General features: G+C 36.0%; 1 protein-coding gene across 1 annotated transcript in view; it reads left to right on the top strand.

Annotated features, from left to right (window-relative positions):
- SOX6 (SRY-box transcription factor 6) overlaps window positions 1-24,619 on the top strand; it is a 245,401-nt gene that overhangs the window by 3,016 nt on the left and 217,766 nt on the right. The window contains exon 2 of the mRNA XM_050711088.1: window positions 11,707-11,950. Within this exon, the coding sequence (XP_050567045.1) occupies window positions 11,707-11,950 (244 nt within the window). The remainder of the gene's footprint in view (window positions 1-11,706; window positions 11,951-24,619) is intronic.

Raw genomic sequence — 24,619 nt, 5'->3', positions numbered from 1 at the left:
AACAGAGCTGTGTATTTCAATAGTAAACATACTGCATCACAAGTTATGATAGAAAATTTCAGTGTTTCAGCTAAACTCAGTTCTAAGAGAGCTAATTGAATTTAAACACTAATGATAAAAATGTTATTGTGTTGCTCACTGACAGTATTTTAGGTTTTCATTTTAGACATTATTTATTTATTATTTTTCTAATTACCTGGTAACAGTTTCATTTAATTAGGTTCTTTGGTTCATGTGCTGGTTTTTGGTTTTCTTTGTATTTTGATAGTTGTGCTTCATGATGTTCTTTGGTGCACTCAGAAATATTAAAGTGGAACTTTGAGCACTTGGAAATGTGGAGCAATCCAGAGCTTGGTCACTCTTCACCTTTACCCTTGTGACAGATTTCGCTTTGGATGTTTCCTTCTACTTGCTACAGATCAGGTGCTGTATGCCATAATCTTCCCTGAAAATTAGGTGATTGGGGGTCCTCAGTTATTGCAAATTATTTCTTAGTAACAATTTTGTGGCACTTTGCAGAGCTGACATCAGAAGACAGGGAAATTTTGTAACTTCCTTTGCAGTTGATGCAGCTTCAGAGCACTGGAGGCAGAGACTGCACACTCTGCTTGCTCTCTCCAAGCTGAATGGGCATGCTGAGTGGGGTTTACCTGTGACAATTTTTAATGTCAGTGCCTGTCCAAGTACTTTAATGAAGCACTTAAAAAAAACCAACCAACCAACCAAAAAAAAAAAAAACAAAAACCACCACCAACAAAAAAACTTCTTAGGGAAACTGCTCAATATTAAACTACGGTTATTTATTTATTTATTTATTTTTTACTAAATGGTCTTTTCTTTTTTTACTATTTTTATTTTTTTTTTAACCAGGGTCTGAAATTTTGGGTCATGGTCTGAAATTTTGGGTAGACTTGTGTGGTGCCAGCAGTCAGACTCATTGATCCTTATGGGTCCGTTCCAGCTTGGGATATTCTATGATTCTATGAAATAATGATGAAAATACTTCAAATTGTTAGTTCAGCATGTCATACTAAGAATGTGACTATGAATAATGATCTCTTAGTTTTATGTTTACCTGTTTGTTTGTTTTAGAAAGAAAAGGCAGTTAAAATCGATAGAGGTTTCATCTGTGGACCTTGGGAAAGGATAGGATGTTCAAAGTCTCAATACATTGAACTTCAAATCATTTGAACTTCCTAATGGCAACTGATTAGCTTGAATAATAAAGGATGTAATATTTTGTTTTATTTTATTTGAAACTTTAAACTGTTCCAATTATTTATCTTTTGTCTTTTCATACTGAAGTAAATTCACACAACAAAGCAGCATCCCACCTACTCTCTCTCACTAAAACTTTGGGCAGCCAAAGCAGTGGAGGGCTTGCGGAGAGAAAGAGAGAACTTGTCACGTTGCTGTTCTTGGTCACAATGCCTATCAGACATGGGTATTTTTGAAATATTTCCCGGGTAGTTTCAGCTAGGCATGGCATCCCCTATAATCTTCTAAACAGTATGCTGATTCAGCTACCTTGTCCTTTATCCCAGTAGTAGCTGCAGCTCACTGGTACATGAGGTGGTTCCCGTAGAGGGTCTGTAAATGCATTTTAGGGTTCCCATTGTGTGCATACCTGAGAGTCAAATTGTATAAGCCTTAGTTCAGAAGAACAAAGAAATACTGTGCACAATGCTGCCTTGTAAAAATCTGTTTGTAAGGACTCAATCAAAAATCACCACTTCTCAAAGCCGCAGAAAGGAAGCAAGGCATTTTGACTAGTTTTATTTTATCTGATCAAAATGCCTGTCCCTTCAAAATTTTCAGTGGTCTCTGCTACCTTTCTCCTTTCCTCCATTCCCACTGACCCATACTCTGATCCTTGCTCCTGTATTTGCCATGTAGCCCCTTGCAAACAGTGCCACAATTAGGAGTGTCAGCTAGGGTGTTACCCTTACTCGACTGTGGTGGAAGAGAAGGTGTGGTGTTGTACGGTGTGGTGTAGTGCACAATGGTAAGGAGCGATGGTCAAAGCCCTGCTCAGGTTTTAGCTGGAAAGCCTCAGCCCTTTGGTACTGATGGGCCAAGAGCCTTACAGCAGCTGAGCTCCTGAGGACACAATGCTTGTGACCAGATGTAGGAGGTGCTCCCAGTTGCATGGAGCCTGTGCCTTATATTTGAGCAGTCACTGTGCCTTTGTTACCCAAAAGGGTTAGGATTACATCTGGTGCTGGTGCAGTTAGGCGGGGTGGAAAAAAGCTGCTTGTCCCTTACTGCCATTCTTGAGTATTCCTTCAGAGAAAAAACAACGTCTGACCTGGAGTGTTGGCTTTGTGCATTTTGCTTTTCTCTGTTCTTTTGTAACTACTCCAGTGCTGGTGGAACTTCAAGAAGTATGAGAAGGTGATGTGCATTTGCATCAATAAATGCACGGAACTTTGTGTATATGCTCCCAGTGACTGGAATATTGATACAGAAAAATATAATCCAAGATATCACTCTGTAATGCAAGTTTTTTCGATGAGAATTTAAGTTTAATTTCATTTCCATGATCCAGATGGCAATATTTTTCAAGTTTATATCCTACCTTGGACACTCTTTTATATTTTATAGGATGCCCAGAGCTACTGTAGACATAAAACACAGTTTCTGGTTATGAGATCTCTGCATTACCAAAATGTAAATTTCACTCCTGAATATGTAGGCCACTTGCTGAATAACCTGAAGAAATCTATGGTGGAAATGCTAGTTCTTGTGTATTCAGATTACCCCCTTCAAAACTTTTCCTCGGGTTTTAATATCCTGAGAGTCACAGTTCTGAGGCAGTCTGCAGCTCAAACTTCCGTTTCAGTTCTTAGGGTGAAATCATTTAAATAAATAAATAAAAGTGGCATGTCGTTTATTGTTTGTGCCAAAGTACGCCATGTGCCAATTGGGATTAACTTTTATGAACCCTCATGTGTGAGCTTATAACCATGGTGCAGCTACACGCTTATCCACAGTATCTGCAATGACACTTGCAGTACTTGAAATGTGCACAGGTACCATCCTAGCACTGCTCTGACCCATGTTTATTTTTAGTATGTTATGAATCACCTTCCTTAGCTGTTTTTCTTTTCCACTTAATGAAAGGCATATAAATCTTATTGCCAAATAACCTTAGGATATTTGATAGTAAAAATAAAATCCCTCCTACTTTTCTTTGTGAATAGCCAGATGGATGTGTTTACCCTTTAGAGAAATTTAGACTTGATATTTTTGTTACGTTTTGTTTTCTTCCTGGTAATTATGTTGGCACTTTGCTGATCCCTGGTTGTGCATTATTACAGTGGAAGGTGACAATTTGATGGTCTTCAGTTGAAGAAACAAGTAATTTTGTATTCACCAAGCTGTCAGGTAACACTACCTCGCAGTACTAAGAGCTCCTGGCAATGTGGTTTGGCACCTATGTTTAACTGCTTTGATGCTTGCGTAACCTCTACTGAATCAGAAATAGTTTGCCTGCTAGAAATGTTTTTAGGCTTGTAGTGTAAGGTTTTGATTAAAAAGACAATCCGTAACTGAACTGCAGAGCCATTGTTTCACGTTATGTGGAGATGCTAATTAGGTGGTTTAGTGCAACTGGTTACAGGTGAGGCTGAAACTGAGACCCTGCTCTGCGGCATGCCGAGGTGCTCTGTTTGGCAGAGGAACTAGCATCAAGAAGTGCTGACTTAGATCAGGTGTCTCACTTATGCTGAGCTGTGCAGAGAAATGGCATGTGACCTGTTGTTTTTGCACCTGTAGCATTGTAAATTTAGCGTGAGTTAATGAGTTACATCACGTGGCATCTTGAAAACAAACTGGAGGAAGGACAAAATGTAATAACACTGTGTTTTAGCAGTGGAGTTGGTATCTCACAGAACACTGCAAGGATTTAATGAACCTTTCAGAATCTCCTTGCCCACCAGGTTGAAGTTGGGTCAAGAGGATTTTGAGTTAGTAGAACAAGTTCTAACTGGCTTTATTAGAGAAAAAATACATCTAGTCTTCTGGATACACTCTAAGCTCAAAGTCTAAACATGCTAAAATAAATTCTTGTTAGTATTTTTAGGCATCCTTTATCAAAACCATTTATATAATCATTCAGTTAAACAATTAAGTCATTCTATTCCATAAAAATATGTGAACTAATGCTTATTTATAGCAACCATTGTTTTTTAATTTTATTGTTAATGATTGCTTTTATTTATATTGTATTTTCTGTTTCTTGCTGCCTAAAACAACAAATCCTAGTAAGTTGCTGATGGATAAATTCTTGGCATGTTCCCTCTTGTTCCCATAGTTATTGGTAAAGATAGCTGGAAGTCAGTAAGGCCTTTTTTCTTTTTCTTTTTCTTTTTCTTTTTCCAACAGTAAGAAATTGGATAGCCAAAGACACATGGTGTAGTCATAGGACTTTAAAGGCAGTCGTCACTGAGAGGCTAATACCAGCCAATTAAACAGAGGTGGTTACGTGATGTAACATTATCAGGAGAAACAATTCATGAGTCAAAGCATTCCAGGGCATATGAGCTCCAGTCCAAAGAACAGTCTCAAGCTGTTTAAATAAAGTGACAGCAATATTGTCAGCTAAATATAAACTATAGAAAATATTAACTTCAGTGACTGGAGATGAGCACAGCCCAGGTGCTAAGTGATTATTCTTTCACTGCCCTTTACTACATTCAGTGTGAGTTCACCTTTGGCATATTTAGTGAGAACTTCTGGCAGTGAGTAGAGAGAATAGAACAGTTAACCTACTAGAAAGGTAGGTTTATTTTTAGTATTTTATGACTCCATGTAAACAGTTTGGATTTTCATTGAAAAGTCATCAGGGGCTGCAAAGCTGTTTTGCTGCATCCTTTTTCATGTTTTCAGCAACTGGATGAATAGTTAGGAACTGGTTCCCTAACCCTAATATTTTATTGTGGCTGCATAACTGCAGAAACTTGCTTTAATGGTAGAATGTAAGAGAAAGGCTTTCCAAAAAAGTTCTAGGGAGCTGTTTAGCTCTCACATTGTTTGTGAGAAGAAATACCATGAAACATTGGTATTGTGAGCTCTGTGTGCTTTAAGGAAGTTTGAACCTGATGTCAAACTTTATGATTTGGATTCATGTCTATTAACAGAAGTGTAATTTGTCTGGTTTGGAAAACCAAATGCAAGAATAGCTGTGTGTATATCTTGAAAGCCGTGGGTGTATTGGTTAGCTTGATGCTCATCTCAGCTAGAGATTTGGGTGCCCAGTTAACATATTGCTGTCATTTCTTTATCATATTTGCTTCCATTTTCTCATCCTTCTGTTTCCAAGCTGATTCCTAGAATAACGTTTCTTATGACTACCTTAAACTCTCTAACACTGAAGCATTGTGTATGAACGATGTGAATCCTTGCAGTGTTCCAGCAAAATGAAGCCTAGGAAGAGCTGGAGGGAGATGAGATGACTTGCCTAAGGCTTTGCTGTGACTCCAAACCAGGAACAGAAATTGGGAGGCTTTTTTTCCCATTGCTGTGTTGTCAGTTTATGCAAATTTTGTCTGCAGAGATTCATGTAAGGATATAGGGCCCCAGGAGAATGGAATCTTTTACTAGCTATTCATTTCTGTTACTAAAGCGCCTTGAAATCAGATATGAGATTTCATAATTTTAGGAAATAACTGTTTATTCTAAAATGGCAGACAGATTACAGCATTAGATTTACAGTGCATTATGTTACTGAGTTATGTCTACGTAACATTGTTTTCCAGAGGCCAAGCTACAAAATCTTTGGCTACTGGCAAAGCATTTTCATTTTTCTTTAAGTCAATCTGAGCACTACTGTAACTGCTATCTGTATACAACAAAAGCAAAGCTCAGTTTTCCCAAATGTTTCAACTATGATAAACTGATACTCAGCTAGAAGTAAATTGTTCCAGCAACTTGTATGCAGCTGTCAGTTTGCCCCATGCTACATCAGCCCCGTACTTGTATAGATGAACATCCACTGTGAAATAGATTGCCTAAAGGATGCTCCATGAGTACACACTTGAGTTTCAGAAGGGGTCCATGAAAAAAATAGAGCCACCGAGTGATGAGCTGTGCCATAAGTGTCAAAGAGGAGGATGCGTGAGCAGTGCAGGCAAAGAAGAGTATACAGGCCATTTATTTTATCACAAATCTGAATGCTGACTTGTAGGGGAGGGTTCTGTAAGTCATGTTTAATATTGTGAGAGAAGCATGCACATTGGTTTGTCTTTGAGAAGAAGGTGGGGGTGGGAGAAGATGCTGGGACTACTTTTTACTTTTCATGAACTCCAGGTTAGCATAAAAGTTAAGAAGAAAGTATTTAAAAGGTCATAAGTACGCCTAAAAATGGTTTCTCTTAATTTATTTAGTTCTGGAGTCACCAAAGCACTTAGACATGTGCTTGACTTTTTGAAACAGAGTAGTCCAATTTGAAATTAGGGGACTGCTTGCATACTTACAGTTAATCATGCACTTAAGTATTTTAATCTGGCACTTTGGGGAGAAGGAATGGAGACTGTTCATAAAAGCTCTGTAAGCGAATGTATTTCTAATCTAATCTGATTCCAATCTACTGTTGGAGCTGTAGACCTGGGTTACATCTATACTGTAGTCACTAAAGCAGGATGAATTAGTCCATCTGAGTAGCATGCTACTGTAGTTGGAGTGCTATCAGAAACGAGCTTGTTTAAAATTAGTTTGGATATCTCAGCATTACAAAGTAGTCATTTATGTGGCTGCAGTGTAGACATGCCTTTAGGTTTATGAATGCTTTGAGAGGGTGGAGCAGAACAGTAGTTAGAGTCTCTGGCCAACTACAAGTCTGCTTTGCCATATATCTCACTGTTACTGCTTAGTTTATATGCTTTTGAAGTACTGACTGGGCTACCACATTGTTGTTATCTGTGCTGATGCTTTGTGGCTTGATTCTGAAATGTCTAGCAGTTAAAACTCTGGGCCTAGCTGTAATTTCCCCTGTAACATTTAATCATTTTGGCAGTAAGCAGGGATGGGAGATTTTAGGCTATGGAAGCCTTTCATGTCAGGAGTATCATCTAATTGTTTTGAAAAAGAAGGGATACATTGTCTGAAGAACTGGAAACCAAAGAAAAACCTTAGACAAGAAAAAGTATAATTATTTGCATTTAGGAAGGTATAGCATACGTTGTCTGTAGGAAAAAGGAAAGCTGATGTTTTGAAAATCTGACTGGCAGTCTTCATTGGAGCATTGACAATTTCTTCTCTCAATTAATGTAAAAAAATCACATATATGTACAGAATGTAGCTGTTTGTGATCATGATTAGTTTTATATAGGTAAAGCTCTTAGCACTTCAGTTTTGGCTTTACTACCTTGACATTGAGGCTGACTGAAAATGGGGCCCAATTCCTCAGCTTTACTGAGATTTTGGTAAAAGATCCTATTCTTTTTCAATTTTGAGTTCAAAATGAAATACAATTTATTCTAGTTTTGGAAAATCTAAGTGCAGATTTCTTTAATTCTCAAAGTTGAGTACATGAAAGGACTCCAGATAATGAGGGCCTTTTTCAACCTCTTTTTTCATACCCATTAGGTATATTTTCTACCTTTAGTGATTGCTGTGTTCAGCTAATCTACCAATTTAACCAAAGCAACAATTTCACAATGTAGTTTTCATTCTGATTGTGTGCTGTGTAATCAATATACTGATATAATGTGAGTGTAATTTCCTCTCTTATTTTATCTCCACTGCACAGTATTATAAATAAACAGCTAAAAAAGAAAAAAGAAAGAAAAGCACCAAACAAATCTGTTGCATCTTCTTTTAAGATTGTACCACTGTAGACACTTGTTCTAGTAAAGTAGAATTGGACCCACTTGATTGCATTTAAATTTTTCATGCTTCAGCAGTTTGTCTGGGAGCACAGTAAAGAAAACCCCCCGAGCGAGGATAGTTTAGAATAATAGAACTTGATTTTGTGTATTATAGCGGCACCATTTGTGCTGCTGTAGTTAGGGTTGTGTCAGCACTTCCATTATAAACCCCTGTTTGCAGGGGTTATAACTAGGGAGATATTTTTTATCAGAAACTTTTTTTAAAAAAAATCATTTGAGTGAATTTAATTGATAATAAGAGAAAAAATATAATGGAAATATGTGAATTTCAGATACCTTCTACAAGCCTTATTTATCATTAATATTGTTTTTTTTTCCTTGTGAGGGATTTAGAAAATTCATTTTGAATATTTTAAATGTAAAATAGTGAAGTCATTATGGCTTAAAATTTGACTGCTGTTTGTACTTGTGTTTTAACATGAAAATGTTTTAACACAATGACCTGTTTTGTGGTTTGCTATTATCATAAACTACTAAAATGGGCCAGATCTTTCTCCCTTAAATTTGATAAGGCCTTGAAGTTATTGGCGGGATTCTGCGTTTGGACCTGATGGACTTCCATGGACAGAATTCTATTTAAGAAAAAACAAGTACATAAAGAGTAAAACCCTGCACAAAGTCATTGACTGGATAACACCCACTCATAGAGTTTATACTTAACTCTGTTTAACTGGTTATAAATCCCAGCATAATCAATATTTGGGGCATAACTTGGGGCCACCGGAATACCCGTACACATGAAGTGTATTGATTTAGTTAATGATCACGCTCGGAAAAGCAGGTGGAGGCCTTAATCTAGCAGGGTCCTGCATCCCTAGTGTTTAAATCTAGCAGCCAAAAGCCTGAAAGGAGCCATGGACTGCTGACCTATGGCCATGATTAGTGCACTAGATCCTGCAGTTTTAAAGAATGTATGGGCAGAAATGGAGGAGCAGCATACCTCTGAAAATTGTGTGATGGAGGCAGAGAGTGCCTGAGAGGCCTGCCTGAGCTTGTCTCTTTTTGCAGGCTCCAGAACTACAGGTAAACAGGTAAATCACAGCATGAAAACGGGTCTGGCCATAAGGCAGCAGTGAAGGAAAGGGCTTGTAGGAGCTCAGAAGCACCTGAAGCCAGCTCTTTACCTGTTCGGCTATCCTAGCGCAGAAAAAAGTTGCAGCCCATGGCTTGAGAGTAGTAGTGAATGTGACTTTGTTAGTATAATTTTATTGTTAAGGTTAAGAGATTCCCCTTCTCTAGATGTAATCAAATTAAAGAAGAGAACATGAATACAGCTTTGTATTTATATGCGTTTAAAACATCATGAAGAGGGAAGTCTGTTAGTGCACGTGGCAGAGGAAAGGTGCTTCCACTCGAGCGCATTGCCAGCAGATAGCTTTACTGAACGGTCACTTGAGGAAATACCAAAAGCTTGTTTATGAAATAGAGGTGAAGCCTTTCTAGACTAATTATATTCAGCATGTAATTTCTAAACTTCAGTCTGAATTTTGATTTTCAATTAACATTCTCAATTTGAAGATAATTTTCTATTTAATGTAATTGCAGGAAATAATTTATTGGCTGATTAAGACTGAGGGCCCAGCCTTCCTTAAGAAAACAGTCCCTAACAAACCAGCCTTTAAAGCCAACTCGTAGCTTTGGACAGATTCCGCCTATTTTTGCAGCTGCAGAGTTGTGTTTAATTAGGATTGTGTACTATTATTCATTGGTGCAGTTTGTAGTTGAAATTATTCTTAAGAGACATTTTCATTCCGAGTTTTGTGTCATGATTAATTTATGGCAAAGAAACAGCCATAGCTATTGCTTTTTGCAGAAGCTTGTTCGGTTTGATGCAGGAATGAGATCTGTTGAGAAGGTGAAAGCAAGGAAAATCCTTTATTGTGTCTTTCAGTTTTAATGGCTAGTTTTCAAATTGCATAGAGCATGGTACAATTACATATATTTTCATGTGAGTGATTATATTAACACGACTATTTTAATGAGAAAAAGGAAAGTAAACCTTTTATTTTATCTTGGATCACAGAGATTATGAACCAAAACCTTTTGAAGTACATGCAGCAATGCCGGCTGCTGAACTCTTGGCATGTTCTCTGCAGCATCAACATGAATTCTTTAGTGTAGTAAGAATGTAATACACGGTTTAAATTCCTCAGTTCTGCTTATTGGCAACATTAATATTAGACTCCCACTTACACTTAGACTCCCCTAAAGAAAATGCAAACCTTTTTCCCCAACCAGTGTCAAGTGTAAGAGGCAGGATTATCTCTATTTACAGAATAGTTATTCTAAATAGGCATCAGTGTTTTAGTATGTTTCAAAGCACTTCAAAGCTTGTAATACTTTTATATAGAACTGTACATAATTAGATTAGCAGATCCTATATTATTATTATTATTTTTTTCACTGTAGGGTACTAAATCTGAGCTCCCTCATTAATTGTGAGAAATTTAGCATTAGCTGTTAAATCTTATGTGAAACACGGGCTGCTACATAAAAACTACTGTTTAAATTGGAATTAACTTAATTATTTTTCTTTGCACTTGATATTTCCTTCACTGTAATATTCATGAAAGCATGTGAAAGATTTGTAAATTTAACTGTTAGTCTCAGATTTCCAGACCCTTTAATCAGTATTTATTTGTCTGTAGAAACAGTACTAGCAAGTTAATGATTTGCTAATTTGAAAAATGCGCATGTGGTTTCCTATGTTAACTGATTTGTGCATTTTTAAAGAAATGGTATGAAATCAATTATTGTTAAAAAGCAATTAAGGTGAAGATCTTATTCCTTGGTTTCTCAGCAATTTCAGTGTCAAGGATATTCTAAAGTTACTAAAAACTGGGAAAAGAGCTAATATATTTTAGCTGTCTACTTTTGGGTTTATTAATGACAGTTTTAACAGTTGCAGTTAATCTTATTAGAAATTTTCAACGAAGTCTTTTCAGAGTTTGAGTAAAATCAGTTATATTTTCATATAACCAACTGTGGTGAAAGCTGTGTTTGCCTCTGAAATGGTAGTAAGAGGCCATTATTAGGAAGAGACATTTAACATAAATCAATGCGTTTATTCATTACACTTTTATGTCATTTAAAGTAATTTGTTGAGATATATCCTGTACTCAGTGCCTAATATGAAATGAAATATAGTATTTCATATTTTTAGTTCAAAATGTAAAAGATTAATCACTTATCCATTCAATAAACCGTTCCATTTTAGAACACTTTCCACATGAACATCTCAAAACACTTTTGAGAGTAAAGTAAAACTGGATAAAATTTTAAACACGTTAAGGGCAGATACAGCTTTAAACAAACGGCAAAAGGACTTGTTTTGAAGAATTCCAAATGGATTTAAAAATTCTCATCTCTGCAGAAAACAATTCCTGCTTGCAAGGAATGAGGTTAGAAAAGCATGTGGGACCCTCTCGTCCAAACATTTGCTTATTACCTTCAGATTACTTACGGGAGTAAGAGTTTAAGGACTTGAACTCTTATGGTAAATAAACATGAAAATTACAATAAAATCACTATTTTGTTTTCCTGGCCGGAGAAAATTATATTGTTAGATAAGCTGAAGTGAATAGAATGACATCCCATAACGTAACCATGACATAGACTTGACATCAATGAAAACTTTATCTCAGTATTTTGTATCCGGATCCTCCAAACCATACTTTAGAGCATTTTCCTTGACTGCAAAAAGATTAACTTTAACTGCAAGTGTGCCTGCTATCTGGTGTATTTAGAGGACTGTTTGAGCTTGATTTTTTAATTTAAAATTGATGTTTTCTTTTTGTCTCCTTTTCTTGTTTTGTAGAAGAATGTCTTCCAAGCAGGCTACCTCTCCATTTGCATGTGCAGCTGATGGAGAGGAAACAATGACCCAGGACTTAGCATCACGAGACAAGGAAGAAGGCAACAGTGATCAGCATGCGACCTCTCATCTGCCTCTACATAATGTAATGCACAACAAACCTCACTCTGAGGAGCTACCAACTCTAGTCACAACCATCCAACAAGATGCTGAGTGGGATGGGGTCATCTCAGCCCAACACAGAATGGTGAGTTTTGCAGTTCTCATAGCAGCTTTCAAAATTAGTATTGTGAAAGACTGTTCACTTCCATACTTCCATTTTGAAAGACATGTTCAGTACAATCTGTCAAGGGTGTGAAGCTTTTTAAATGTTGAAGTGTCAGCGTTAGCAATAGATCAACATCAATATGGTGTAATTGTAAATTACAACTGTATAATCTTGTTAAGTATACAGGTCTATATGAATGAGGTCATTTGATGAGTTCACCTTCGGAAAGGAAATGCATCTATTTATCATGTTTTCATTCAGACCTTGATTTATGTCATAACCTCTCTAGGTCATATATTCAAGCATTAATTTCTGACAGGGGGATGTAGCTCACAACTGTTTGTCATCTGCAAAGTGTCATTGTGAAGAAAGAAACTTTAATGTCTCTTTTTTTTTTCACTTGTCTCTCAGAAAATTCACCAAATTTAGAATATTATAGCTTCACACTACAACAAAGAAGATGGCATTTTAGGTGACACAAACATCTTGCTGTATTTATTGGAAATTATAACTTTTTTTGAAGGAAAAACATTTGAGTAACTATGTCATGCTCTTCTACTCCGGATCATCAGTTCGTATATAAGTGACATTACAGGCAATATCCTGATCATTCTTATTCTCTTCAGTAGCCTAGTTAGAATTATTTTGCAGTTGTAATTCTGTCCCTATGCATCCCCAAAACTCTGCAATATATGAGCAGACTGAATAAAGACTGAATGGGCATAGCATCTCAGTCAATTTATTTTCCTTGAACGTGTTCCTGAGGAACAGAATTAAGGTACATGCAGCACCCAGGTGTTCTGTAAATACAGAACATCGTATTTCCAGGGTAGCCATAAAGTGACTTTCACAGACATTAAATTCACGCAGTTAGTTTAAAAGGAATACCCTACCTTTTAATAAAATTTCATTTTTTTCTTTTTTCTTTTACTGCAAATCAGCAGCTATCAAGGTTAAAAGAATAACAATTGTAGATTTTTTTTTGGCAGCTCTAACAATAATGACCTTATTTCAAATTGGGCTAGAAATCATAATTCATATGCATTAATCAACTTAGAGGCTGGGATTCTTCGTGCTTATTGTGATGCTTAGAGTTCAAGTGCTAATTAAATAATAGCACTTGAATGATATATATTCTGTTAATACAATTTTCTTTCCCCAAATCCAACTGACTCAGAATATTAGACCAAACTAGATGCTAGTAGAATGCTACCTAATTTTAGTGTGCATTTTAACCTAGTTCAGCACTTTCTGCTAGGCCTAAAATATTCCTGTGTATGTGGGCTACTGTTATGAAGAATGAAAAATTCCTTTTAAATTTCAACCATAAAAATTGCTCTAAAGACGAATGATTATAGATTAGTAATTTGGCAAGGTAGGTTCTAAGTTGTACATAGGCTTCTATGCAGAATTCTCAAATGGAACCTCATTTTGGATGTCCAAGTCATGCAATAATAAGCACATCAGAATAATTCTAACCTGCTTCTATTTATCAGGAGAGCAACCAGGATGTAGAACAGAAAGGGCTGAACAGATCTTTTGGTGAAAAAACAAATCCGTGAATTCATCAGCCACCTTCCTATTCATTCAATGAAGCATATGCTCTCTGGGAATTTCCGTCTTAGGACACCAATGCCATTGATGAAGTGACTCTTTTTCCCAGAGAGAAAGGAGTTCCTAACCTCTGGGAGTCCCTCAAAGCATTTGTTTTTGATTCAGGCTGTTCCTTGGACCTGGAACAATACTTAAGCCAAAATAATAGAAACTTGTGTAGTGTGATCATTTGTACCCATTGGCATTGCTCAAAAGTGAGCTTATGCTTGCAGCACCAGAGTGCAATCTCTGTTTTCCTTCTTAATGCTGCACTACCATGCCAACGCTTGCTGTACCTCTGGACAGGCGTGAATCAATACCCAGCTTATTGTGTTTCAGAACAGGTGCATAAACTTTGCTTGAGTGACTTAGCACTCTGTTTTTCCTCCCTCCCTTTTTCAGTGAATACTCCATCATATATGTAGATGAATGTTCTGAAAATCATTAGGAGTTTCCACATTTCCCTTGGGTCAAATCTGGTGGTGAATGTAAGTCATCCTTATTTAGGTAGCTCTCAGCTAAACCAAACAGATTTTTTTTTTCTTTTGCCCAGCTTAAAAGCTGGGTATAATTTACATGGTTTGGCTAGAAGTGAAAACTGAAGTTCTCAGGCACGCTATTTAGTTGTACTTAAAATAAATCTAAAATGTAAAGATCAAGGTCCTAGTGTGTTTACAATTTAGGTAAGATAGAAGACTAGATAGATCACTACTGTGAAGTGGTATAAAAATATTTTTTCTTCTTGAGGGACTGTCATTTAGGCAACTTGTTAGATTTTTTTTTCCTTACTTACGTCCTTTATGAGAAATCCTTTAAGCCTCAATTAATTGTGTAAAGTTTCTCTGAAACACCTTAGTCTCCAAGCAGGCACCGTTACTGCTAGGAAAAAATTCAGAGGTGTCTGCAATTTTCCTGATGAAGGCAATTTTGTACTCCTTTAAGGAAGGATAGGAGGTTTCTTTCCAGAAAAGCAAATTCCAGAAGGTGGGTCGGACCATTGTGAGATAGGTGCTGTAGTAGTGATCACTTTTCTGCTTAATAAAACCAAACTCCCAGAAGGTAAGTGCTTTCTGATCTTTCACAGACAGATCCTTCCAAAGCAGATTTGAAGAAGCACCTGCTCCTACCACTGGAAGTAAAGGCAGTAGTGCTGTCGTTAAAATGTATCAGTAATGTGTATTGTCTAGTTATAAGATAGTAAACTCTCAGAATGCTGTGTCAACATATGGGGAGGGAAAAAGTTCTCTTTCGTGTGGTACCTAATTAAGGGCACAATCCTGCATTCTTTGTGCCCTTAAAATTACTAAGGAGGTCACTGGAATTTGTGAGAACATGCAATATGTATCGTAGCATGCTGCAAGGGCTGTAGAGATACTAGGTGGAAAAAAATACAGTAATAGGGCAACCTGAAAAATATTACTGAGATTTTTCCAGCACTTATCATATGCAGCACTTTCTGTAATGTAAGATACCTTTAAACTATATTGTGTATTATGATATAAAAAAAAAAAAGCGCACTGGCTAGAAGTGTTTTCAAACTTTCACTCCCTTTTGATATCAGGCATTGCTTTCCACTGAGTCCTTTGTGTATTCTGAATGTCTGGAAGCCAAAATATTTTGTTTTAACTCCCACTCTATAGTATTTCCCAGCTGTGTACTTATATGGTGTAATAAAAGGATTTAACAAATGGGAAATAGCAGCTGCATTTGGAAATTCCCTTTGTGCTCCCTTTTCATTTGACAGATTCAGCAATGTGTAACAACTGTAACGTCAGACCTGTAATGACTTACACTATGAGTATCGTATCACCAGCCAATTTGATGTTACAGTGGGGAGAAAAAACAGATGAAAGATTTGGGCCTGTAATTTCATATTGCTGAGCTGAAAGGTTTATATGTATATTTCTAACTATAACTTAATATAAAAGTACCTGGACATACGGGTGTTTATTGCTGCCTGTAGATCTGCTAGAAAATAAATTCTGTTTAAGGTTAAAGACGTATCATTTTTTTTCTGCAGTAAACTGTAGGGAAGAGGGCAAAGTGGTACCAAGATAACAGGGAGGAAACTCTGCTGTCTTCTACCGTGGACAGTGAGTAGCAGGCAGGAAATGCAGCCAAACTTTATGAATTGTATCCAAAAGCTGTCTCTCTTGGGGGAACAGTCTGAGAGAGGATGAGAACGGAAAGCCAACAGAACTTATTTTTGCTAATTTTAATAGTAACTGAATTGTTGTGTCCTAATAATGTTTATTGTTAGTTATGTAAAGAAATAGAGAATCGTAATTTGTCCTCTGTTCACTGGAGAACTAGGAATGGTCCCCATCTTCTTACAGAGCCCTGCACAGTTTCTGAGGTAAATTATAAAGTTATTTTTTATTTTTAGTTTTTGCTTTAAATTATTGGGAGAAAGCATTGCTAACAGCAAGCTGCAAAATTAGATGGACAATTGATTTAATCCACTTTGAGGAACAGGGTGGTGTGTTGCCATGGTTGTAAAGGCTAGTTGTGAGCCTTCTTTTGAACAATGAATTTAAGCAGCTTTAACCTAGTGAAATCTCGAATTTTCCTCCATATTACTTTTTTTTTTTTCCCCGCCTGAAACAGTAAAAAGAAGAGAGAGGCAAATTCCGTTCCCATCCCTGATCCCACTATAACAACCTGGTAACAGGCAGAATTGCAGAAGAACTCACAGGGCCTGGGAGGATCATTGTATGTGAGCAGTGGATGCCCTTTTCTTTTCTCACCAGTGTTCCTCCCCTGCCCACCACCACAGGCTGTAGATAGACTGTGTGTGCATGCACAGAATGAAGGCATCCCCAGCTTTTTGCTCTACCATTACATGAAGTGATGCAGTGAGAGACTGTTAAGAGGAACCATCTGCAGGTCTAAAGGATGGGTGTTATTTCCCTGTGACCAAGGAAAAACACACACAGAGACACATACAAGTTAATTACCTTCAAATATATGCTACATTTCCCCATATATTTTTAACATAATTCAGAAAACCTTTGGGTTTAGAAATTTCTCTCATTGGATTTTATGTCAAATGGGAATATTGACATATATTTCATAATTTTATTCAGTCTCTATCTTCTGCTGAATTCTTGCCAAAAAAGTGAAAAGCTTGCTACTTTTCCACTGTATCTGCACATCCATCTCAGCAATACTAATAGCAAATTTGTATATGCAGGAGGAAAAGAGATTTTTATTGGTTACTTTTAAAATAATTTTAAATCACCAAGTATTAAATTTACCTTTATATAGCTTTAGCAAAACTATTGCATCAGAAAAGCAGAAATAGGTGGTGTTCTGCAGGTCCTGATGTTTCAGTGCTTACTGTCTACAATAAGACACGCAGAATCCTGTCGCTTCTCCTGCCCTGCATCCTTGCTATCCTTGAAAGATCTTCCTTTTAAGGAAAGTAAACTCATTTTTTTAGGAAAGATTAGTGAAAAATGTTTACACATGCTATACTGTGAATTTGTTGTTATATACATTTCGTGGCCTCAAATTCTTAAAAGTTACAGATACAATTACATGTTTTGAAATTTTATTTTTATTTCATCTATGGGCTGGATAAAATGCATCATATAAATATGATATAAATGCATATAAAATGCGTCAAAGATAAATGCCCTAAACTCTGGCAATTCTGTATCTGCTGAATTGCTCATGCAGCTGTTACTTGCATGTACAAATCAGAGTTTTGTGATGATTTAAAGCAATTCTACTGTGCTTTGTGATACTATTTCTGGATGACAGGTAGTGCATTGCAATTTTTATCTAACTAAAGAGATAAATACTTATATAAAGAGATAAATACATATATAATTGCAGGGGTACAAAGTTTTGGCTGAATCTCAAGGGTGTGAAAAAACATGATATGATATTTTGTTTTTTCATAAAATAGATTTCAATGACAAAAATATTGCAGAAAAGATGGAATGTGTTTTTTTTCTTTCTTTTTCAAGCAGATAGTTTTGATTCAAAAAGCATTCGGGTATATGCTTAACTCAACTTTATTAGGACTACCAACAACTGTAATTTTAAGCACATCTGAAGGCTGGAAAGATTAAGGACTGTTGTAGTAGCTTGAGCACAAAAAGATGTTTACCTTTTGTATTAAAAACAATAAAGCAATTCCCTAAAAGTGTGCAGGATAGTGTGCTTAATGGGGCTGCTGAAATACAAAATTAACTTTTTTTGAAGAGGAAGAATCAAGTAATTTTCCCTTTTTGTATTTTCATTTTGACGATGCGTAACTTATTTTTGTTTTCAAATACAAGGTCTGTTTTAAACATTTCAGTATATTCTGGGGTGAATTGTGTTTGAATAGAATTAATCATCACCTGAATTCTTCACAAAAGACTTGTAGTTTATGTCTATCTAGACCTGTAAACATTTTATTCGGTTCACTTATTTTATCGTTTCCATTTTATATAAAGCAATTTCTGAAAAGTTTTTGATTCAGTTCTGTATATTGACATGAATTTTTTCAAAAGTAGAAGCATTAACTCGCTCTAAATTGTTAAATTCTTTCCTTGGGCAAGAAGGAATCAGGTATGCATGCTGATTAACACACTCCAGTCATTAACATGTGATTATGTGGGCTGCATATTGAGCACCTGCCAAAAGATAAAATCCAGCACTTTACTACATCTGTGCAAGGACTTTTTGCATTTCTTTTGTACTTTGACAGCTCAAGAAAAAACAGACTTTGGTATCTTTGTTCAGCATAATAAAACTGTGTACATAAAATGTCTTCATGGAGGAAGGAAAAATACTACTTATATTTGTTTTAATCTTAGAGGCCGTGAAAAATCCACTGACTGAGACTTACACAGCACCAAGTGTAATATGAATCTCTTAATGTAGTGTATCACTGACATTCATATACAGTTTACAACATTCTTGCATGTTTATAAGGATTATCTGTTCTGGGGTTCAGCCAATGTTATTCTAATTCACAACAGTTTTATGTGATACCTTTATGTCTCATAAATGTCTTGTTTTTATTTCAATCTTCCAAATGTTTCATCAGTGTTTACCTTAAAGAAATACAAGTACTCTTTGCAGCAGGCTGGTTTCCTGTATGCATTCCTCTGCAAATGCTAAAAGGGAAACATAAAGCATATAATACATGTCATGTAACTATATACAGAGAAGGATTTCCATGTGCATTTGATATTGCTGAAAACATAAATACAAATTTTATTCTGATATTTACAATAGATCTAGTTATAAGTTGGACAACGAAGAGGACCTAATAGGAGGATGTTGGATATATACAAAGTGGTCTGGAATATCCAAGCCACACAATCCTTGTTTAATTTGGCAGCTTCTGGCAGCATACATCACAAAGTGTGTGTCTTTATTTACCGAAAAGGTAAACAGTGCTAATCAGCTGGGACTGATCACAATGCATCTTCAGTTTCAATTTAGATGAAAATAAAAGTCTAAATACTCATTCTGCAAATGGTTCTTCCATTATTTTTCCTTAATACAGGCATTTGACCAAAGTCCAGGGCATAAAATCTCAATATTGTTTTGTCTTACAATTAAGCCTAAACACAGGGAGTTAAAGCTTAAAATATATGGTTGTTGGGTGATTAAGGAAATCCTTAGCATTTAACTCTTGCAAAAGGACACATGAGTTTATGCATATAATTTGTCAGTGAGTTGATTGCCATATAAAAATGATTGGTCATTGTATTTAACAATTTTGAGGTGATTTTCTGTTCTGGAATGGGAGCAAAATGCCTGACAACATTTTTCAGAGATTTTCTCAATTGTGAAGAGAAGGCTTTAGGTTACATCATTGAAAAATGTGACTTTCTGAAATCACTCTACCAAAAAGCAGGTATGTCTGGATTCATTTGGTTTGTTCCAACAGCTGAGTTTGGGATTGCAGCAATTAAGTGGCCGTATTTTACATCAAACAAAATTTTGTGCCTATTCCTTCCAAACAGGTATCTAGTCTTGCAGTGGCCTATTCATAAGGCCAAGTGCATTTAGTGTATGCTTGATTATCTTGTCATGCCACTTTTAAACCTTTTCTCTAATGTAAGTGATTTTTCTCTCTCTCTCTCTCTTTTTTTTCTTTTAGCATATCCTTACTTGGCCTAAAGCTAGTGTTTGATGTTGTATTCATTCTTAATGAGGTTTTAGATGAGTATAAAAGGTAAAATGCAAGCCTTTTACAGGTTGTATTCAACCTATGCTCTGGCGGTGAAATCAGTGTAAGCTTTATCAGAGTAAATGCTGAGTTAAAGACTTGAGGTTTTATTCCATTACTTGCCATTTGCCCTCCCACTAGCATAATTTTCTGAGACTTTACAAATGATGTTCTCTCAGTAGCTCATAGCAGTCATTCTCAAGCCTTCAATTTAAATAAATCTTCCTTAATAAAACTTTTTATTTTATTTTATTTTATTTTATTTTATTTTATTTTATTTTTTAAGCAGATAAGAATTGGAAATGATCACTTAGATTTTTAATTTCTCTTAATTCTATTTAATTAAATTCATCAAAATGGGAAACCTTATTTAATATAGTGATTGGAAATGATTTTGTAAACATTTGCTTTCATTATATGTTAACTCCAGACTAGTTCCAAGTGCCAGCATGCCTCTAGTACTTGGAATAAAAACCACTCTGGATATCCAGCTTTCCTGGGGTGTTTACATGTGTCCCATTCAATGCAGAGACAGATAAATATCCATTTATAACAGAAAAGCCTCATCCACATGGAAATAAGCAATTCGGCTAACACATTTTATGTTAGTAATATTTGCTTTCTGCTTCTTCTTGGCTATTCATCCTGTGATTTCAGCTGAGCTCTTACAGAAACGGTTCTCTGTCTGGCTATTGAGTAGGATTACAGTTGTCAGCTTTCAATCAAAGTTTGACGGTAATTATTCTTAAATTGCTAACTAACACTATGACCCTGCTTTTGTACAGACCACAGTTTCAATTCCCAAGTTTTCCTCTTTTATCACCTTCAGAAAGCATCTCTCTTTGAGACAGAAGCTGTGCTCCCTGCACAGAACATAAATGCCACGGTAAAGAGTCAGTGATGTCTCTTTATTAGAATCCACAGCTTCCTGCACTCGCCCCTTCTAAGGCTCCTGACTAGAGTCTGTGTTGGTCTGTGCTTAGCCCTCACCAGGATGCCAAAGAGAGATCTGTCCCATGCCTGACTGCAAAAAAGCCCTGATGTGGAGTCCCCAGATTGAGATTTCTGCATCTCAGCCCCCAAATGCAGGATTCATTTGTACTTTGGCCATTCAGGGGAAGGAGCAAGAATGCTCTAGCCTATGTGAATGGTTCCAGCCTACAGCCTTTCACCTGTGGAACTCTCATTTTGTGTGTTTGCTCTGTTTTGGAAGTGAAAGGGTTTCACAGAAGTTGTCACAATTTGTCTCATGATTAGGTTTGTAGACACTGCTATGAACATTAGCTTCCCGATATGAAAAATATAGGGTCAACTTTTAACGCCCTTATTTATATTGCTTACAGCAGTACTCCCTCATTTGTCTGAAGCTGTAAGAATCTAAATACACAAGAAAATACATTTTTTACACTAACAATAAAATTATGATTTGTTCAATCATTTTTAACAGAAACTATCTAGAGAAGCATAAGAAGTTTCCTTCACTTGCACAGAAACGAAACAGCTATCTTCTTTAAGAATCAAACCAGTGTAACAGTTGAAATTTAGTGAATGTGCATGCTAAAATATCATTTACTCAGCGTAAGAGGCATGCCAGAATATTTATACATATTATCTTAATGTAACAGTTTTAAAGGAACTATAACAGAGTGTGAAGAAAATACCATATATGTGGGCAGAGAGAGTCCCCATCTTCATTTATACTAGGCTATTGTTTGCAATTATTCACAATAGTTTCTGCTGTTAGTAAAACTGTACTTTGAGCCATTCACAGAAGCTCCAAAGGGAATGGCCGAGAGGCCACTCATGATCTACAGCACACAGCTTGGAAAGCTGATAAGTAAATACAAGAATACTTATGTTGAACCACCTATACTGAAAGTAAACTTGAGCTTGAAGAAGAACGCTGCCCTTAAGAAAAAAACAACAACACAAAAACAACAACAAAAAAACAACAGCAACAACAACAAAAAACACGAAAAGGCCAAGGATAGGCACAGCTTTCACTGTATGGTACTGGAAATCTTAAAGTTGTTTTCATATTGACATAGGAGTAGGAGGATAAGTGGGGGTCTTAGGTGTAAGTAAAAGTGTGATTTCTTGTGCTGGCTACCTATCCCTGAGTGAGCCGTGCATGGTATTGTAGTAGTCATGCCTCTCAGATTTCTGATTTTAAGTCTTTTGAGCATTTTTCTCCATTTTCTTAATTTTGAAACCTAATCTTTAAATTTTAATGGCTATAAATAGGTGTTTAATCTGTTATAATAAGGACATTTTGTCAAAACACTGAGCACAGTGGGTTGAATGATCCATAATAAAATTTTGTCTGGGTTGATAGGCTGGCAAGAAAATGTATACAGGAAGAATGTCCTTTATCTACCTTAATACTAAAAACCCACATTTCAAAAATAGACTCAATTTTGTCCCTGCTGAATAGTAAGCAGCTGGAATAGTGGTCCAGGCAGAGTTTCTGGCTTAAAATGCTGGACAGCAAGATTTTCAATTTTAGTCATCCTTGCAAATAAATGTCTTTTCAACTTGACACATACTTAAATCTGACACAAGGCAAAGAAGAAAGCCTAAGATATAAAATCATCATACTTTTCTTTTTTGTAAACAGTCAAATTTATGCTACCATAATCTGTTTTAATTTTTAATTTTTTATTTTTTATTTATATTTTTTTTAGTTGTCAATTAGTAAGGGTTAGTCCTGAAATGCCACCACTGTGGTGGGTGAAAACCCGTTTGCAATACCCCTGTGTATTCTGGTACGGGCATAAACGGTTGTTCTACAATTACCCAATAACTTTATGAGTGAGAGGATAATTTTATAAGTCTAGCAAAGGTATGGGACCCTGAGCAATCCACAGCAGATGTCACTTTGGATCAAGCTGAGAAGGACCCACTTTGCTACGCTATCTGTCGTAAGTGATACTTTTGCCAAGAACAACACTTTTTTAGGACTAAACTCAACATTTTACAAACATGTTCTTTCTTAAATTTCTTTTTTTCTATGCGTATCTTTCTTATTGGAAGTAAAATATGCTTCTTGCTTCAGCAGGGTATATTCTTTTGATACTGCCACTTTATTAATATGTCAATATTGTTTTATTTCTTGTTTGGAAATTAATTCTAATGTAGTCAGGAAAAAAAAAAAAGATAGGGTTTGCTGTGAATGAATTTCAGCAATGTTGGGTGAAAAATGTCGTGTGGTAAATATTTTATCCATAGGTAGTATGTTTGCTATTTACCTTATTTTATTGTATTTTGCTTTTTTACCTCTCCTAACATAGGAATCACAGAAATCAGTAAGAATAGCATACCTCAGAAAATGCACTTTTTAAAGGTACTGTCATGAGTTGAAGGTATCATTTCAATTTTAGATTTAAAAAGACTTTTAGTAGGAGTACGTGGATTTTAAACAGAGAATACAGGGACGTCCCAGTTGTCTAATGTCTTATGTAGATATGGGATGAATCTGGGCACCAGATTATGTCCAGGTAAATTAAGCGGATATTCATATCAATCAGATATTTTCTGGGCTATTTTCCTGTCATCAGTTATGCTGAGAAAAGTGGACTTGTATGGAGAATTTTCATATCTGCTGATGGATTGCTTAGCTGGGTTTTGCAAAATGAAAGCATTCGAGTTGATATTGGCTAGACATTTTACTTAGCTGTACCTCTTCTTCCGTGCTTTTGGGAAAAATAAAATAAAACAAAAACACACATATGAAAAATACCTTTGATAGCATCCTTTCTTTCCAAGCTTCAGGTCAAATGAAATGGAGCAGTCTCATTATGTAAAAGGTGGCTTCCTTAAGCTTCTCAAGAATAGGATCTTTTCTGTTATTGAATCCTTCATATTAACATATAAACAAAAGCCAAACAACCTAGGTTCCCCTTTCCTAACCATGAATTTATTTTCTTATTCTATGGTAATAAGCATAGTGGTCCTTTTCCATTCTGGATTCCAGATTTTCTAGTGATAGTACTTTATGCATTAAAGCAAGAGAAGCAATAAACAGCTTGTGGAGAAGAGCTACTCCCAGACAACATATACAATCTACTAGTCTCTTTTCTGAGGATTCCTGGGCCATAGGGATGTTTTTCCAGTTACATTAGGAGGTATGCTGCTTTTCGGTGTCCATTCAGATGAATTTGTGATAGCCAGGCCTACATCTTATGTATGTCATGGTCGCACTTTTGGTCATGCACGTGAGTGCTGGGACATAAGTTGGTCCATGAAAGATTATTTGATTCACCAAGGAAATTAAAATCCTTCATAACTTTGCTGTAACTTTTATTTGATTTTGAACAAATAGAAAGTTGCAGTAACACCTACAGGGTCACCTTTTTAGAGACAATATAATGGAAATTGCCTTATTGTTTTTTGGTATATCTGGTTTGCCATGAATGTGAAATTAGTATAACCTGTTCATGTGATTGGAATAAAAAAGAAAGCTGCCAACAGTAGATACATAGGAGTAAGAGTATCTATTCTGATTGGGTAGCTATAAAATTCCTTCTGAAGCCTTTTTAATGTTTCATTTTTGCTACATTTTATTTGTAGATTTTTCACAAATTTATCTAGAATCATAGAATACATGGAAATTGTTTTGTTTCACGTAGATACTTGTGCATGCAGCTGATTTATATTTTTCTAGCTGAGTTCTGCTATTATTAGATAAAGTATTTACACTGGACTGGTCTACAGTTTTTCCATTTGCCCGTTTTAACCCTTGAATGACTTTCAGTTTATGCAGTTCTTCTGTTAAATCACCTGCCACTCTTTTTTAACCATTTCTGATTTCAGAAAAAATGGGGCTCAGAAAGTCGTCCTTGCTGGGTTTCTTAGGAGTGCCAATTCACATAATACAC

The sequence above is a fragment of the Cygnus atratus genome, chromosome 5 (genome assembly GCF_013377495.2).
Source record: "Cygnus atratus isolate AKBS03 ecotype Queensland, Australia chromosome 5, CAtr_DNAZoo_HiC_assembly, whole genome shotgun sequence".
Taxonomy (NCBI): Eukaryota; Metazoa; Chordata; class Aves; order Anseriformes; family Anatidae; genus Cygnus; species Cygnus atratus.
Note: the sequence above shows the minus strand (reverse complement) of the source record. Positions and strands in the feature narration are given on the sequence as shown.